The sequence below is a fragment of the Batrachochytrium dendrobatidis genome (genome assembly GCF_000203795.2).
Source record: "Batrachochytrium dendrobatidis JAM81 unplaced genomic scaffold BATDEscaffold_6, whole genome shotgun sequence".
Taxonomy (NCBI): Eukaryota; Fungi; Chytridiomycota; class Chytridiomycetes; order Rhizophydiales; genus Batrachochytrium; species Batrachochytrium dendrobatidis.
Window position 1 is genome coordinate 160,603 of NW_006281104.1, and position 16,542 is coordinate 177,144.

Here is a 16,542-nt window from a genome sequence, read left to right on the forward strand (position 1 = left end):
AGATTGTATACAATACTGTGTCGAGACCAAAATAATTGCCAATCAAATAAAAGTCAGCACCAGTTGAGCGTGATTTCACGTGACTAGTGGATTGCTGATTCAAAGTCTGTATTTGGACTTTGCCCAACTTGAAGCAATGATTACTGTGATTCCTCGGTTGGAGCTGGTTCTCGATGAATTATCATGCAAGGGAAACACCATTCCTATTTATACGGAATTTTCTTCAGACTGTATTACTCCAATGATGGCATACTTGCGTCTGACTGCCGCATCATCTCCAATAAATTCTTTTCTCTTTGAATCCGTTCTTGGTGGTGAAAAGATTGGAAGATACTCGTTTGTTGGTGCTGGTATGTTTTTTATTCATGCTGCATTGTTTAATACTTTCAATTGGTGTTGTTACTAGACTATTCAACCATCAATGGACGCACTGATCAAATGGATTGGCTATTATCTTTTACAATCCTTTTTGAAATATTGATTTTAACCTTTTGACGATTTATTTCCAATTTGTTTTTATAGAGCCTCGTCTTGTAATCCGCACTGGAGACAATGAACCCATTTCTGGTGACCCTCTTAAAGTGGTCGAGGATGAACTCAAATCTACAAGATTTGTTCCTGTACCTGGCTTACCAGATTTTACTGGTATGTTTTCCAAATCTGTATATTTCTACACTAAATAGTTTGAGTCAATTGGGTAAATACAAAGTTTATGTCGCACTGTATCAAGCCATGTGTATAGCATGACTAGTTTATTGCTGAAATCGAGCGAGATTGTTATTGTTAAATCAAGCCTGTACTAAGTATATTTTCAAAGCATAGGTGGAGCAGTTGGCTTTATTTCGTATGACTGTGTCAGGTACTTTGAGCCAAAAACTGCACGGTCGTTGGAGGATCCGTTGGGTATTCCAGATGCCGTTTTTATGTTTTGCGATACAATCTTGGTGTTTGATCATCTGTTTGGAATTTTGCGGATCGTATCTCATGCAAAATGGACCGATCTCAACCCATCTCAAGAGACCATAAAGACAGCTTATAATACTGCTCAAGCCAACATCAAACGAGTAGCAGATGTTCTACTATCCGAACATGTTCCCAAAATCCCTCAACCACCTATCGTGACAGGTGAACCCAGTGTTTCTAATATTGGAAAAGAAGGATACGAATCACATGTGCTAAACCTCAAGGCTCACATTATGGATGGAGATATCATTCAAGCAGTGCCCTCTCAGCGTATCAAAAAAAGAACAACACTACATCCGTTAAATGCATACCGCAAGTTGCGCACGGTGAATCCGTCTCCTTACATGTTTTATGTGGATCTTGGAGACTTTCAAATTGTAGGAGCATCGCCTGAAATGCTAGTGAAGGTGGAAAACCGAGTAGTCTACACCCATCCCATTGCAGGAACTCGTCATCGTGGCAAGACGCCTGCGGAAGACGATGCATTAGCAACCGACTTGATTAATGATTCCAAGGAGCGAGCAGAGCATATAATGCTAGTAGATCTAGGTCTTAATGATGTCAATCGAGTCTGTGATCCAAACACAGTCAAGGTAGATTCATTAATGCATATTGAGCGATATGCTCATGTAATGCATATTGTGAGTAATGTATCGGGTACACTCAGACAGGACAAGAGTCGGTTTGATGCCTTTAGATCTATTTTCCCAGCAGGGACGGTGAGTGGAGCACCCAAAGTTCGGGCAATGGAGTTGATTTATGAGTTGGAGAAGGAGAAACGAGGAGTGTATGCAGGATCGGTTGGATATTTTTCATATTCGGGAGGACTGGATACATGTATTGCTATCCGTACAATGGTGTTCAAAGACGGATATGTGTACATGCAAGCAGGAGGTGGAATAGTACATGACAGTCAGCCATGCGCAGAATATGAGGAAACCATCAACAAACTACGATCGAATGTCATTGCACTGGAAGCAGCAGAAGCCCAACACTATTCGCTCCAAAAGGAAAATGTTGAATAAAAATATCAACTTTATCAAATAAAAACTCGACCATTGACATGACTACGCTGCTGATTGACAACTACGACTCTTTTACTTGGAACGTATATCAACTGTTGTCAGAACTTGGAGCCAATGTCAAAGTGGTTCGCAATGACCTCATTACCATTGACGAGGCCATTCGTTTAAACCCGAGAAATGTTGTTATTTCTCCTGGGCCAGGTCATCCTTCTACTGCTGGCATATCAAACGATATTATTCGACATTTTGCTGGACTGATTCCTATTCTTGGAGTATGTCTGGGTGAACAGTGCATATATGAAATATACGGCGGGACTGTTTCTCGTGTTGGAGAACTCGTTCATGGTAAAACCACTCAAGTCATGCATGATGGCTTGTATTTATACGATGGAGTTCCTCAGAATATTGAATGCACTCGCTATCACTCACTTGCTGGCACTCTCGATACTCTTCCAGATGTTCTCACCATCACTGCTCGTACTGCCAGTGGTGTTATTATGGGTGTTCGTCACAACGATCTGGTCATGGAAGGTGTCCAATTCCATCCCGAATCCATCGCCAGTGAATCGGGTCGTAAGCTGTTTGCCAACTTCCTGTCCTGGGAAGGCGGTCATTGGTCTTCTCTTAAAATCAAGGCACACTTGGTCAACTACGATGAGGCTACCGAGCTAAACCGTGTTGCTTCTGCCGCTTCGTATCCTGGCGTTGGCAATGGCATTCCTCTATCTGCCATCACCAAGCTTAATTCTACTTCTAAATCTGTCACCACCACAGCTACTGGCCCATCTGAGAATATTCTTGAAAAGATCACTCGACAGAGAAAACGGGATGTTGTTGCTGATATGACCAAACCTGGATGTTCATTCCTTCATCTTCAACGCTCCATTGCTCTTGGCTTGGCTCCTATTGCCATCAACTTCAAAGACCGACTTGTTCAAAACGATCAAGGTCAGGTTGCTGTTCTTGCTGAAATCAAAAGAGCTTCTCCGTCCAAAGGTGATATCTGTCCATCTGCTCATGCTGCAACCATTGCTCAAACATATGCTGTTAGTGGTGCATCTGCCATCTCTGTCTTGACTGAACCTACTTGGTTTAAAGGATCTCTTTCTGACATGTTACAGGCCAGATTGGCTGTTCAACATATCACCAATCGTCCTGCTATTTTGTGCAAAGATTTTATTATCGATCGCTACCAGATCTTGCAAGCTCGATTACATGGTGCAGATACACTGCTACTGATTGTAGCTTGTCTTACTGATGATCAGCTTTTGAGTCTTATGTCATTTTCTCGTCAACTCGGCATGGAACCACTGGTTGAAGTTGCTTCGGCAGAAGAAATGCAGCGTGCAGTAAAGCTGGGATCGCAAGTCATTGGGGTCAACAACAGAGATCTTAAAACATTTAGTGTAGATACTTCTCGCACTACTGAACTTGCTAGTATGGTGCCATCTGATGTTGTATTGATTGCTCTAAGTGGCATTACTTGTCGTAGAGATATTGAACCTTATCTTGCTGCTGGTGCTCGTGGCGTGTTGGTTGGAGAGGCTCTTATGAAGGCATCCAACAAACACGCATTCATTGGATCTCTTGCTGATCCATCTATTCCTTACTCGGAATCATTTCAATCTGCATCCATGGCTCATTCTCAGCGTGTCAAAATATGCGGCATCACAAATACAAAGGACGCAATAGCTGCTGTTGATGCGGGTGCTGATTTTTTAGGTCTGATATTTGCTTCTTCCTCTGCTCGTCGTGTAGATGCAACACAGGCAGCTGAAATTGTATTGTCTGTACGAAAAGAAACCAACACTCATCGATCTGTAACACCATTCTCTCGAGTATTGGCTACATCCTTTCCCACATATGCTTCACACACTATGAATGCCTCTCCAGAAGCATGGTTCATGTCTCGAGCAACTGATGGTGTTTTGCCTCGTCGTACTCCACTGTTTGTCGGCGTTTTTACCACTCAAAGTGCATCAGAGATTCAGTCCATCGTTGACACAGTTGGCTTGGATTTGGTTCAGATGCATAATGCTACACCCGATCCTGATCTACCCGCTCTCATATCTGTTCCTACTATACAAGTTCTTCATGTCGATCCAACTACAACAGGCGAAGCATTGCTACAGCAAATTTCGTCATTTTCTCATCGTGCGTCTTTTATTCTACTAGACACTTCTGCGGCTGCTGGCAGTGGATCTGGTGGCAGTGGTCAGGTATTTGATTGGAGCGTGGCGAAAAAAATCTCGGCCTTGAAAATTCCCTTTTTTTTGGCTGGTGGACTATGTTCAAATAACGTTTCCGAAGCCGTTTCGACTGCACAGCCATGGTGCGTTGATGTATGCTCAGGAGTAGAAATGGAAGGAAAAAAAGGAATCAAGGATGAATCCTTGATGCAACTGTTTGTCAAGAATGCTGCTTTTAGATGAATATTAAAAATAGCCTATTATTTTTATTTTCTATATCAAATTTTGGATACCATGTCCAATAGTTTTGATGGCTCATATATTATCACCAAAAATATTTGCCTCGTGTTTTGAGCTATCCAAATTGTATATTACTTTATAGTTTGGATTCAAAATCATTTCTTTTTGCAAGTCCAGTCATTATTAAAAATCCGAATAAAGTATACAATAAAACATGACAAGAAACAATTTCGACTTTAGCCGTATTCAAGTAAAGTGAAACTATTTTACAATGTTATTTTGAAATAGACAATGGTTAAACATTCGTTATATTTTCTACTACAAACTGCCTTTAATCGACATTCTCGGTTCTTTAATAAATACACCATCAAACTATGGTTTAAAGCAGGATTTTTCCCATTTTGAATAGTTATATATTGTACTATTACTAAATTTGAACCCATATATTGGGTCGACTGTTTTTGATTAAATTCATTATTGTTGTATTTTGGATCTTGGATCCGTCTGCGCTCAGTTCAACAAAAATGAACGTGAACGAGAAAGATTAGTGAGCTTTGTCAAGGAATTTAAAGGGAATAATATTATCCAGAAAAATAATCCATCATGTCATGACACTGGCCGCTTATATAGACACTCTTATTTAGTGGTCCATTTTACGTGAATATGTTGTGAATACTAGAATGGCATGCATATACGGGTAGTTTGACAGGTTATACTGAATGCAGGCGGAGTTTACATTAAACTACTCACATTCTAATTTCAATCCATCGTTGCTAATCTGGATAATAAACAACCAACACATGCATTTACATTGTCATGTCTTGCTTACTTTTAATGATCGTGTGAACCATTTCACACAGTACTCGACCTATAAAACCATTCAATTCCTGCACCAACATTGATATTCACCCATTGCAATCTACAACTTACTACTACTACACGCTCTTGACTGCTTTAATACAATGACTTCAATCAACCAACTGCCATCTTCGTATCAATTTGCAATTTGCAACCCATTGATGCAATCTTGCATGTCGCCATCAGGCAACTACAAACAGAATCCATTTGAAGTCGTGCCATTTTCCAACCCCGCATTGATTCAGCAACTCCACCAGTTTGGAGTTCCATCTGGATTGAGTGGTGTTCATCCTAGTGTTTATTCCAATGTTGGATTGAGTGGTGTTCATCCCAATGTTTATTCCAATGTTTCTCCATTCAACACGCCCAACACGGTCAATGCTTTAAACTCTTTCTGTCCAGTTGATCCATTGAGCCATCACATGCAGATCCCTCGATTCAACCAGTTCAGTCAACTTCCATTGAACCAGATGAGTCAGATGAACCAGATCAACTCGATCCCTCAGTTTGGTCAAATCCCTCAGCTCAACCAGTTTGGTCAACTTCCATTCAACCAGCTCAGCCAGCTCAACCAGATTCATCAGTCTTATCCCCATGCTGGTATGAATGTCCACCATACTGGCTTGAATGTTCCCAACGTCACTCCCATCCAGGAAATCACCAAAGGTAAGTTGATCAAACTACATTTTTTTAAATTTGCATCTGTGTAGTCATCGAGTATATGCCAACACTTTACCATGCTTGTCAGATCTTATTATTGATCGTACTCGCGACTTTAACAACCTCGAGCTTGTGTCGGATGTTGCCGATGCGTGTTCTCAGCCTCGTGCTACTGATATGATCATCAGCCATCTTGCTCAAGGTGTTGTGCCAGCTACCCCTCAGCATATTGCCATGATACTTTGCAATGATCGTTGCATTGACAAATTCGCCAACATGTTGATTGGAAATGTTGCAAACAACATTCGCTTCAATCGTCGAACCAACGAGATTCTTTCCAACCTTGTTCGTGGTATTCCCCACACTCGTCGTGTTGATGAAGAACGAAAAAACAAAACCGATGATGCGATCGATCTTGGACTTGCTCGTTCTGCTCAGCAACTGCTTGCTGATTCCAATCTTGGTAACTCAGTTTGGGTTGGCCGTCAAAAAGCTGAGCGCAAAATGAAAGCCATCAGAGAATTAATGACTCCCAATGCATTCGGTCAGATTGATCCATCTGTTCAGATTATGTTGAACTTGATTCCCCAGGTCGAAAAACTGTATGCTAATGGTGTTGGTCCCGCTTCGGTTGTTGAACATCTCTCCGCTTCTGGAACCATTCTCCCCCGTGTTGCCGACTCGTCCATGTTTTTCAATGCAGATGTGTTGGGTCAACGTCAGATTGGATTCGGAGGTATGACAGGATTCAACGCACCTTGGACCAACTCGGTGCAAATGGGTGGTCAGGGTTTCCCCGGTTCGTTCATGGTTTAAATGCTGTCTAGGCAATGATGTGATGATCTGACAGTTCAATCTCATTCACCACTCACCATTTCCAACTATGCCGAAATGAACACGCTTTTCCTTATTTTGTTTAATAGTTACTCAATGCATATTAGTATAAAAGTACACTTGGCATTCCTAGGTTAACTCCCAATAGGTTAAACCTTTACAACTGTATCCACAAAATGTAGCACTAAATAAGAATGTTAAAGTGCATGGTAGCAGCCAGTCTTACAAATAACGAGTCTCGCTAAATCATTAGGCAACATTGTACTTTTTGAGCTTGTCAACACAATGCATTGGTATTGTTGATGGTGATCAGCATGCAAACAACAATTGCATTACTGAAATGTGCCATCATTGTTTTCTTGAACTAGACTGTGAATGTATCTGATTTCAAAATACAACATATATGAGTGTGTATAGAGTGATGACATCAAAACAACCGAGCTCAATATTCGGTTCCAAACTTGGCAATCATGCAATACACGATTATGGTAAAACGCAGAAAAAACATTCAAAACTACAGTTTGATTGTGCGCATCATATAGTAGACGTTGCGTTGATTGAAAAAACAGTCGATTTGTAATGAGAAAGTGCAACAAATCATCAAGCAGTATGTATCTCAAAATAGCACTGCAAGATAGTGTTCCATTTACGTGAATACGACCGTAAATTGGTTGAGATATTAAATATTTAATTTGAGTTTCCACATTGAAAGTGTTGCAAATGAAGCATGATTATCCGCATATCCTTGCGCGAGCAAAACAGCTTCAGCAAGCCTTAAACAATCTTGTAAATCGTTATACATATGGATTGATACACGCACATATTGTTTTCCTTTAAATGTAAATACAGGTACTTCAATTTGATGCACAGTGTAGAGAATATCGTGCAAAGTACTAAAAGCACATGTATCTGTTTCGCAAGTTTTCGCTGGCAAGCCCACTCGAGGAGGAATCAAAACCGCAATCATGCTTGATGTCATTGATTCATCTGGCGAGAGAGTGTTTGTGCACCAAATGGAGGATAATATTTTGCCTACTTCAAGAGCAATGAGTCGATTTCTAGTCATAATTTTGTTTGGGTTAAGCCAGATGTAAAGACGAATAGATGTCACTAGACTGAGATAAGGCGAGTAATCCGCTGTGCCCTGCCACAAAAACTCGGCATGGATGCCTTGATTCATACCCCATGAGGTGACAACTGGGTGAATAAGCTTATGATGCTTTGGCTGGATATCTGTGTAATATATAATTTAGGGATACGAGATATTGTGATAAATAGCATGCATTAATAGATGTATGCCATTGATCATTTACGACTTACATAACAATGCGCAGCCACGACCATTACAAAGCCATTTATGCGGATTAGTAACATAGAAATCTGGTCCAAGATCGTCTAAATGTAATTCCACCTGTCCTATTGAGATTTATTGCGATTTACGTAAAAATAAGTTTAATTTCTTGAATCATTGACCAGCCTCGATTATTTTTTAAATAGTAGATTCAAGGCTAAATACCAATTCCATGGGCTCCATCAATAAGAGTAAGAATATTATTGCGACGACAAATTTGAATGATCAAGTCGATAGGAAGAACCAATCCTATAGTAATGAATGTAAAGAGTTGAACAAGGCATGGATAAACTGGTTTGAAACGCTTGAATGAATTCAGTACCTGTAGGACTAGTGATGTGTTCGAATAAGCCTAGCTTAATTTTTCCAATAAAGTCATTCTCGATACTTTTTAAAAACGTTTCCAAGGCCAAGACAATAGATTCCGAAGTGATTGGATCTGGAGTAGGAATTCTGATTACAGAAGCATGACTAGCCATCGCAACAGCATCCAATGCATTCAGTACAGCACTGTATGTGAAATCAAATGCAATAATCAAATCTCCTTTGCAAAATGGGATGGATTTTAAAACAGCACTGATGCCATATTCCACATTTGTGACCAATTGAATGTTGTGCGGTGCCGAACCAACAAATGCAGCAGCATCTCGTTGCGATCGTACCATATAAGGGAAAAGTTGATTATAAAAGAAATCGACAGGATTGTATTCCATTTTTGCAGACCATTTTTGAAGAACATCAAGAGTTGGTGTAGATACTGCTCCATAAGACCCATGCGCTAGAAATGACACTGCAGTTGCGGATATAGAATCAGGATCTACAGTGCCAAGCAGCTTGAATAAAGTATTTTTGGTGGTTAATCCAAATTCTGGACATGAAGTAGCATGAAAGTAATCGACCCATCTATAATGTATTTGAAATGATAAGCACTAGACTTGTATTGGCAGTGCTCGAGATACAAGACTGCTTACTCTTGTTCAAACAAGGTGTTTTTTGGACGCACAAGAGCATATTCTTCAGTGGTAAGATTTAGCAATGCAGTAGCCTGTGTATAGAGGGAAGACATTGAATTCAGAGATTGATAGTGTAATTGAATTCAAAGATAAGCAATTCGATATAAAAATAGTTGCACTTTCAGAATCACATTTTGATTTATTGGTCGCATCACCTTGAAGGTACTCAATTCAAGACATGAGCGAGTGTGTCGTACCCACTGCAAATATCAAGAGTATGAGTGCATGCATTCTGTTGATCATCTTTATATTGCATCAAGTGTATCTGCTCATGACTGTCTTGGTGTCCAATAGCTTTTGCCAAGTTTCTGACTACTTTGGCCAAGTTTGGAGATGATATCTATCTGGACTATCGAGAAGACAAGGCAGGTTCATTCTTTATTGAATGGTCTGGTTCTTATTGCAACATGATTCAATGCCATCGACTCAGAAACTACATTCAAATTGTCCGAACAAACGGACAACTTTGGAGTGTAGTTTGTTTCCTCAATCCTTCCCAGCTTACACTGCTATCTATTCAAATACTTTGATCATGTAGCTATTGCTTTCAACATTTAATACCGCAAAGTCTGTATATGCAGTTATATCTATCCAACCGAGTTTTTTTGATAGCTACGCTTTTGTTCCAGGACAACGATGCCATCGACTGTTGATCAAGGTGACAATCCATGTCTATGCTGGAACAATTTCCTATAGATTTATGTTATGCTTTCGAGTATTGGGATGGATTTAGGCTTAATGAGTTTGTGAGGTAGCCTTTAGGGAATATATTCAAAAACAGCAGTCAAACCGACACGATTGAGCAATGTCGAATCAAATCTGTATCTGAGTTGGGAGAAGAACGATTAGTAGTTCAATTGGCATGTCGATTTGGTAGAGTTTATTTGGCTTGTTTGTTATATGTTGAATGTCAAAGCCATTGATATTTATAGATGATCAATGTATTGGGATTATTCAAGGTGTTCTCAAAACACATCGATTCAACTATGAAGCATGCGAATCAATGCAACCAGTGTACTCCAAAGATTGTCTACATAAATGGATTGCATCTCCACGCATGATTCATGATTTACTGGCTCATTTCCAGCAGAAGTTGAAGGAGGTGACACTTTCGTGTGGTATCAGCTGGTTTAAAATCAAGAGTTTTGAAGACTCGTTTGTTCCAGATGGATGTAGGTTGATGGTTTAAGATGGACAGATTAACTCAAATGTTCAAAACTGAAACTAATAGTTGTTTAGCCACTGTGGTTAGATCGCTTGAAACCGAGATTACTGTTGACGTTACCGAGTTTGAATTGTATCAAGTATTTGGCGAGGCAAATCTGACGTTTGAGCTCAAGGATTTCAAGGTATTAATTTGATGGGTTTAGAAACCAATTCGAGACTGCACATTTACACAAACATGATGTTTTGATTGCATACTAGACAGCATTAGCATTTGCAGAGTTGGTTGAGTTGCCTATTACTGCACACTTTGATCAAAACGAAGGGTAAGTGACTGGTTCATGGCAAGACTATTTTTAATGCGAAATACTTGAAATGATTAAAACAAAGCAAATTCATGTACTTGAACAGACCCATTTCATTCTCATGTGTGCCATATCCAAACCATTTCACAGCAAACTTTGTGGTTGCTGCCACATTTAATGCTCAAGGCACTCAGACATTGGATCCGACACGATCACAAGCAGCAGCAATGCAACCAAATCAAGCAGCGATACCGTCATTGCAATCAGGACAAATACAATCAACAGGTAATGATTCGCAGACGCCTCAACGACAGTTTCCAAAGTATCAACTGCAACTTCAACAGCATCAAGAATCTGAGCAAGAGTATGAAATGGATGCTAGTGGAACGATAGTACAGCCATCTCAAAATGTTTTCAAGCCCTTACCAGGATTGCATCATGACTATGTAGAGGTATTAGTTCCTCAAAGTCCAACAGGAACGAATGAACAAGAGAGTGATTTGGGCGAAGAGTATCATTCACAACATGAGCAGTTTTATGACACAACACCGCGTAGTGGAGAGTCTAAAGAGAATCGATTGGAGAGTCGATTGATAAATTTAATGGCAAATCAAGACGATGAATTCATTTGTATTACGACTGGTGACAAAGGACGTGAATATGGAGAGAGAAAAACAAAGAAGATGAAAAAATAAAGAATTGTCAGTGACCATCGCTTGATGATGCAAATATCAGTAAATTTCTGATTTAAATTGCGGAATTATTAGACTGAATCAACAGCGATGCCATCAGAAATCAAACCAATTTCTTGAATATTTCTGCGTTCTCATTCCTTTTGTCTTGAACTTTAGCAAGCGCGATTTTCTAAAATCGGAATTCAAATCGATAATAAAAACTTGAATTATTCTATTGCAAATGTACATTAAGCAGGTAATCATATCTAGTCTAGCAGCTGTTTATCTTGGATTCACTTGGAGAATGGCTGTCTTGATTGGTTTTAATTAGTCTTGGTTTGATTATCTTGTTTTGTATAGATTGTTATTCAGGGATTCAAGTCTTACAAAGAACAGACTGTTATAGAGCCATTCAGTCCTGCACACAACTCTGTTGGTAATATCTATGCAATCATGTTTCATTTTATACTGCCAGACATTGTCTTTAACACTTGGTGATTGTCCATTGTATTGCAAGTGGGTCGAAATGGTTCTGGAAAGAGTAATTTCTTTTGGGGTGAGTGAATGACTGTCCGATATGGTCGGACCAATTGCATGGAATGTTGCTGTTTGTGTGCTAATCCACCGTCATTAGCAATTCGTTTTGTACTTGGAGATGCTTATGGAAACATGACTAGAGAAGAGCGTCAGGCTTTGTTACATGCAAGTGTCTTGTATCAATTCCTTGCGGTTTCATCGATTCTTATGCGTATTTCTTTTAGGAAGGAACTGGTCCTGCTACAATCTCTGCGTTTGTTCAAATCATATTCGACAATACTGACAATCGATTCCCTGTATGTGTTGCTTTGGGTCAGTCGTTGTATCTAGTATCATATGTGACTTATTAATTCCCTGTTATGTTCCATACCAACTACAGACAGGAAAACCAGAAGTGACTCTGCGTCGCACTATTGGTCTTAAAAAAGACGAGTATTCTCTTGACAGAAAGAGTGTCACGTAAGTTAATGTCTAGACTCGATCTTCAAATCAGATAAATTCAACTCATTTATTGATTCATATTGAAAACATGATCCAGTAAGTCTGAAGTCATGAATTTGCTTGAAAGCGCTGGATTTTCAAGATCAAATCCTTATTACATTGTTCCACAGGGTCGTGTAAGTATAGATGTTGTATGGATCAATCCGACTGGCTGAAATCTAATATTCATTCCGTGTAGATCACTACACTTACAGTTGCAAAAGACCACGAACGTTTGCAGGTACTAAAAGAAGTTGCAGGTACCAAGGTGTATGAGCAAAGACGGCAAGAAAGTGTTAAAATCATGGAAGAAACTCGTATGTCTGCCAATATTGTGAATCTGCTTTGTCGATTCAGACTTGATGCTAAAATAATACTTTAATTTTACACACATATAGGACAGAAACAAGGCAAGATTTGTGAACTACTTGCATACATCAACGAACGGCTCAGTGAGCTGGACAAGGAAAAGGAGGAGCTGGACAAATTTCAAAAAGCTGAAAAAGAACGCCGATGTTTGGATTACTCTCTGTACTTTCAGGAACAAAATGACGCAGCAGAGGCATTGGCAGAACTGGATTTACTTCGACAAAATGAGATTGAAAATAATCTTATTCAATTCAACGAACTCAGTGACCATGAACAATTTATTCAAAAGTTGGAAGAGGAGCTACTAGCCAGCACTCAGGAGCTGCGCCAACTCACCACTGAACGGCAACAAATTGATGATGAACATCAAGACTATATTCGAAACAAGACCAACATTGAGCTTACTATAAAAGATGTTCAAGATTCATCACGATCCAAAGAAAAAAATCAGGTATATACTTTTTGATTGAAACTGGTGTTTTATAGTTTAGACAATATACTTTTGTAGACTCGACTTGATCTTACTATTACTGCATTACACTATAAAGGAAGAACTTGTGGCAGAAAAGGCGTCGCTCGAGACTCAGATTGAAGCAAAATCATCAGAGCTTGACCGAGTAACACTTGATTTTGAAGAAACAGCAACCATCGAGTCTAAACTGCGCCAAAGGTATGTAAATAGTCGCGCTTATATATTTTATCCATCACCGCTGGGGAATTTGTGTATTGACTGCTCATCACTTTGCTAGTCTCCAACAGTCGACTGTTGAATTGCAGTTGCTTGAGGCAGGAGCAGGACGTGCCAAACAATTTAAAAATGTCAAGGAACGAAATCAATGGCTCAAATCTACTATTCAACGAATTCAAGTTTCTGTCAAGGAAGAAATGGATCAGGCTACTGGTCTTGAGAATAGTATCAGCCATGCCAAAGCACGAGCCGATACGATTGTTTCTGAAATCACTGCTTCAAAGGATCAGTTGACGCAAAGCAAGGATGATATAGATGCTTGTAGGCAAGAGTTTAATCTTCTTCGTCAGCAACGCGAGGATTTTGAAGTCGCCCGCAAGTAAGCATGTTGGTTTTGCTGCCACTTTATACTGCTTATTTAACTGGTATATCTTTGACGTTTAGAAATCTCTGGAAGGAAGAGGCTTCACTTGGCGCCTTTTTTGAAAATATTAAAGATGAAACTCAGAAATGCGAGCGAATTCTGTTTGGCACCGCAGATCGAGTAAGTTGAATATTGTCTTTGATCAAAAAAGCTGATTCAATATTGACATTCAATCAACATTTGTGTGTTAGGCGGTTTCCAATGGTCTCAAATCCGTCAAGCGAATCACCGAGAAACTAAAACTAGATGGCGTGTACGGTCCACTGTACGAACTGTTTACTGTAGATAGTCGCTACCGCTGTTGTGTGGAAGTGATTGCATCCTCGAGTCTTTTCCACGTGGTTGTAGACAGTGATGAAACTGCTACTCGTATTCTTGACGAACTTTCTAATGAACGTAGTGGTCGAATTACATTTATGCCGCTTAATCGTCTTAAATCATACGAGCAAAACTATCCATCAATGGATCAAGCTATCCCAATGATTGAAAAACTTCAATTTGATGACCAGTTTATCCAGGCATTCAAACCATGTATTTGGGGCGTGCCATCATTTGTCCTTCACTGGAAATTGCCTCTGGGTTTGCACGCAGTCATAATCTCACTGCAGTGACATTGGATGGTATGTCAATTCACCAATTTCCATTTATACTTTTGGATTTTAGATTCTAATATGGTTTATTTTTAGGAGATCGAGCAGATCGAAAGGGAGCGCTTTCGGGTGGATTTCGAGACCATCGTCAGTCTAGACTGGAAGCTGCTGAAAAGTTGAAATTTTCTGCAGATCGTCTTGCACAAAGCGATGCACGACTTGCCGAAATAAAAAACGAGATTCGCAAGCATGATCAGCTTATTACTCAAACACGAGACAGCATATCACGCTTAGATCTTCGTCGTCGTGAGGCCATGAACCTACGCGAGCCACTGAATGAAAAGATACAGTCCATGACTCGCGAGGCATTGGATCTTGACGAAACGATTATTCAAAGAGTAAGCTACTTTTGCATGTATAATATATATATGCCCTATATCCATACACTAATGAACCACATTTGTTTATTTCAATTGCTAGAGTCGCTCATTGGCACAACTTCACACTAGTGTCAAAGGTCTCGAAGCTCAAATTGCAAGCTTTGAAGCTGAACTAAACACTCCACTTCAAAGCTCACTCAGCTCTGAAGATAAAAAGAGAATGGACATGCTGCTTGTTGAAACCCAAGAATTCAAGTCAAAGCTGGGCCAAGTCGTTTCAAACCGTGTGCAGCTCGAGGGACAGCGTAATATTTTATTGATTGAGCTCAATTCTAATTTAAAACGACAGTTGGAGCGCGCAAATGCCAAACTAGAGGTGTTGGTGGGTGGAGGAGATGGTTTTGGAGATATTGAAGAACGCATTGCTGAGATGGAAAAACAACAAGAATTGGCGAATCAATGTGTTAATCGACTCAGAGAAATTGATGTGGATCTTGACCATCTTCGAACTGAAATTAACCGAAACACTGAAAAACTGGAGCAGCTCAAAGTAGACAAGTCGGAAAGCGCTCATGCCATAGAACTTCAGCAACGGAAAATGGAAAAATTCATGACTCGTCGTGCTCTATTACTTAAAAAAAAGGACGATGCACTCGGCAATATTCGCGATCTTGGTGTTTTGCCTGATGAAGCATTTGTCAAGTACAAGGGCATCAATACTAAAACGTTAGTAAAGAAACTTCATCAAGTCAATGAAGCACTAAAGTTGTTTGGACATGTCAACCGCAAAGCCTTTGAGCAATACAACAATTTTGCAATGCAAAAAGAGCAACTCCAAGAGCGTAAAGAAGAGCTTGATCAATCGCACCAGGCGATTGAGGACTTGATTCGTGTGCTGGATCAAAGAAAAGATGATGCAATTGAGCAGACGTTTAAACAGGTCGCACAAAACTTTTCTGATATTTGGGAAAAGATTGTTCCAAGTGGACAAGGCCATCTTATTATGCTTAGGCGAAGCGATGAGGTCAGATCATTCTTGCTTATAGATATTTCTAGTGATCAAAATTTGGAATGATTTGGGCGAATAACAATTATGTTTTAATGCGTGGGGGTTATTTAGGCATTTGATGGAATGGAGGCTACCCAGGACGATTCGTTACAACCAGGTCGTCGTGATACATTGCGTGATAGCGCAATTGAACAGTATACTGGTGTTGCAATCAACGTATCATTTAGTTCCAAAACCGATGAAGGATTGCGCATGCCTCAGTTATCTGGAGGACAAAAGTCTTTGGTGGCCTTGACTCTTATTTTCGCAATTCAGCGCAGTGATCCAGCGCCATTTTACTTGTTTGATGAAATTGATGCAGCACTTGATGCTCAATATCGCACGGCCATTGCAGGTACATTTGTCTATTTAATTGATAGGATCGTGTGATCTTACATGAGATGACTAGCATACTAACTTGTGACGTGGTAGATATGGTGCACGAGCTGTCTGAGCATGCACAGTTTATTACTACTACATTTAGGCCAGAGCTGTTGGAACATACGGACAAATGCTATGGTGTGACATTTGTGGACAAAGTATCTCGCATTCAATGTATTTCCAAGGACGAAGCACGACAGTTTGTTGATGGTGCAGCACAATAATTGCTGTTATATTGGCATGACACATGCAACAAGTGTATTCCACTATTTGAATAAATATATTTGGCAATCCAATCTCAAAACCTCGAGCCATTTTCACCATCATTTGAAGCAATCTGGTATGGATCACCATGCTACACCACACTCT

The 16,542-nt window shown here is 39.9% G+C and overlaps 6 protein-coding genes across 6 annotated transcripts; 5 read left to right on the forward strand and 1 right to left on the reverse strand.

The window, feature by feature from the left end:
• Positions 1-136: 136 nt before the first annotated feature.
• On the forward strand, positions 137-2,013 carry BATDEDRAFT_88500 (anthranilate synthase TRP2; the record flags this gene model as incomplete). Its single annotated transcript, XM_006679096.1, has 3 exons — positions 137-350; positions 523-645; positions 823-2,013. 3 exons carry the CDS (start codon positions 137-139, stop codon positions 1,986-1,988), a joined length of 1,503 nt encoding a protein of 500 aa, XP_006679159.1. The 3' UTR covers positions 1,989-2,013.
• Positions 2,014-2,026: 13 nt separating this feature from the next.
• BATDEDRAFT_88876 (bifunctional anthranilate synthase/indole-3-glycerol-phosphate synthase) lies at positions 2,027-4,420 on the forward strand (the record flags this gene model as incomplete). Its single annotated transcript, XM_006679097.1, has 1 exon — positions 2,027-4,420. The coding sequence occupies one exon, from the start codon at positions 2,027-2,029 to the stop codon at positions 4,418-4,420; it is 2,394 nt and encodes a 797-aa protein (XP_006679160.1).
• Positions 4,421-5,379: 959 nt separating this feature from the next.
• Positions 5,380-6,751, forward strand: BATDEDRAFT_88877 (uncharacterized protein; the record flags this gene model as incomplete). The annotated part of the gene is made up of 2 exons (XM_006679098.1): positions 5,380-5,941; positions 6,024-6,751. 2 exons carry the CDS (start codon positions 5,380-5,382, stop codon positions 6,749-6,751), a joined length of 1,290 nt encoding a protein of 429 aa, XP_006679161.1.
• Positions 6,752-7,448: 697 nt separating this feature from the next.
• On the reverse strand, positions 7,449-9,186 carry BATDEDRAFT_24818 (uncharacterized protein; the record flags this gene model as incomplete). Its single annotated transcript, XM_006678870.1, has 5 exons — positions 7,449-8,002; positions 8,090-8,185; positions 8,286-8,369; positions 8,443-9,023; positions 9,092-9,186. 5 exons carry the CDS (start codon positions 9,184-9,186, stop codon positions 7,449-7,451), a joined length of 1,410 nt encoding a protein of 469 aa, XP_006678933.1.
• An 854-nt stretch (positions 9,187-10,040) lies between these two features.
• Positions 10,041-11,297, forward strand: BATDEDRAFT_24819 (uncharacterized protein; the record flags this gene model as incomplete). The annotated part of the gene is made up of 4 exons (XM_006678871.1): positions 10,041-10,305; positions 10,373-10,482; positions 10,559-10,623; positions 10,709-11,297. The coding sequence occupies 4 exons, from the start codon at positions 10,041-10,043 to the stop codon at positions 11,295-11,297; spliced, it is 1,029 nt and encodes a 342-aa protein (XP_006678934.1).
• A 220-nt stretch (positions 11,298-11,517) lies between these two features.
• BATDEDRAFT_88502 (cohesin subunit SMC3) lies at positions 11,518-16,477 on the forward strand (the record flags this gene model as incomplete). Its single annotated transcript, XM_006679099.1, has 17 exons — positions 11,518-11,532; positions 11,637-11,712; positions 11,794-11,832; positions 11,911-11,978; positions 12,038-12,109; positions 12,193-12,272; positions 12,352-12,430; positions 12,493-12,610; positions 12,692-13,113; positions 13,211-13,332; positions 13,412-13,729; positions 13,795-13,894; positions 13,966-14,353; positions 14,461-14,762; positions 14,845-15,768; positions 15,865-16,147; positions 16,225-16,477. 17 exons carry the CDS (start codon positions 11,518-11,520, stop codon positions 16,395-16,397), a joined length of 3,579 nt encoding a protein of 1,192 aa, XP_006679162.1. The 3' UTR covers positions 16,398-16,477.
• Between the last annotated feature and the right edge of the window lie 65 nt (positions 16,478-16,542).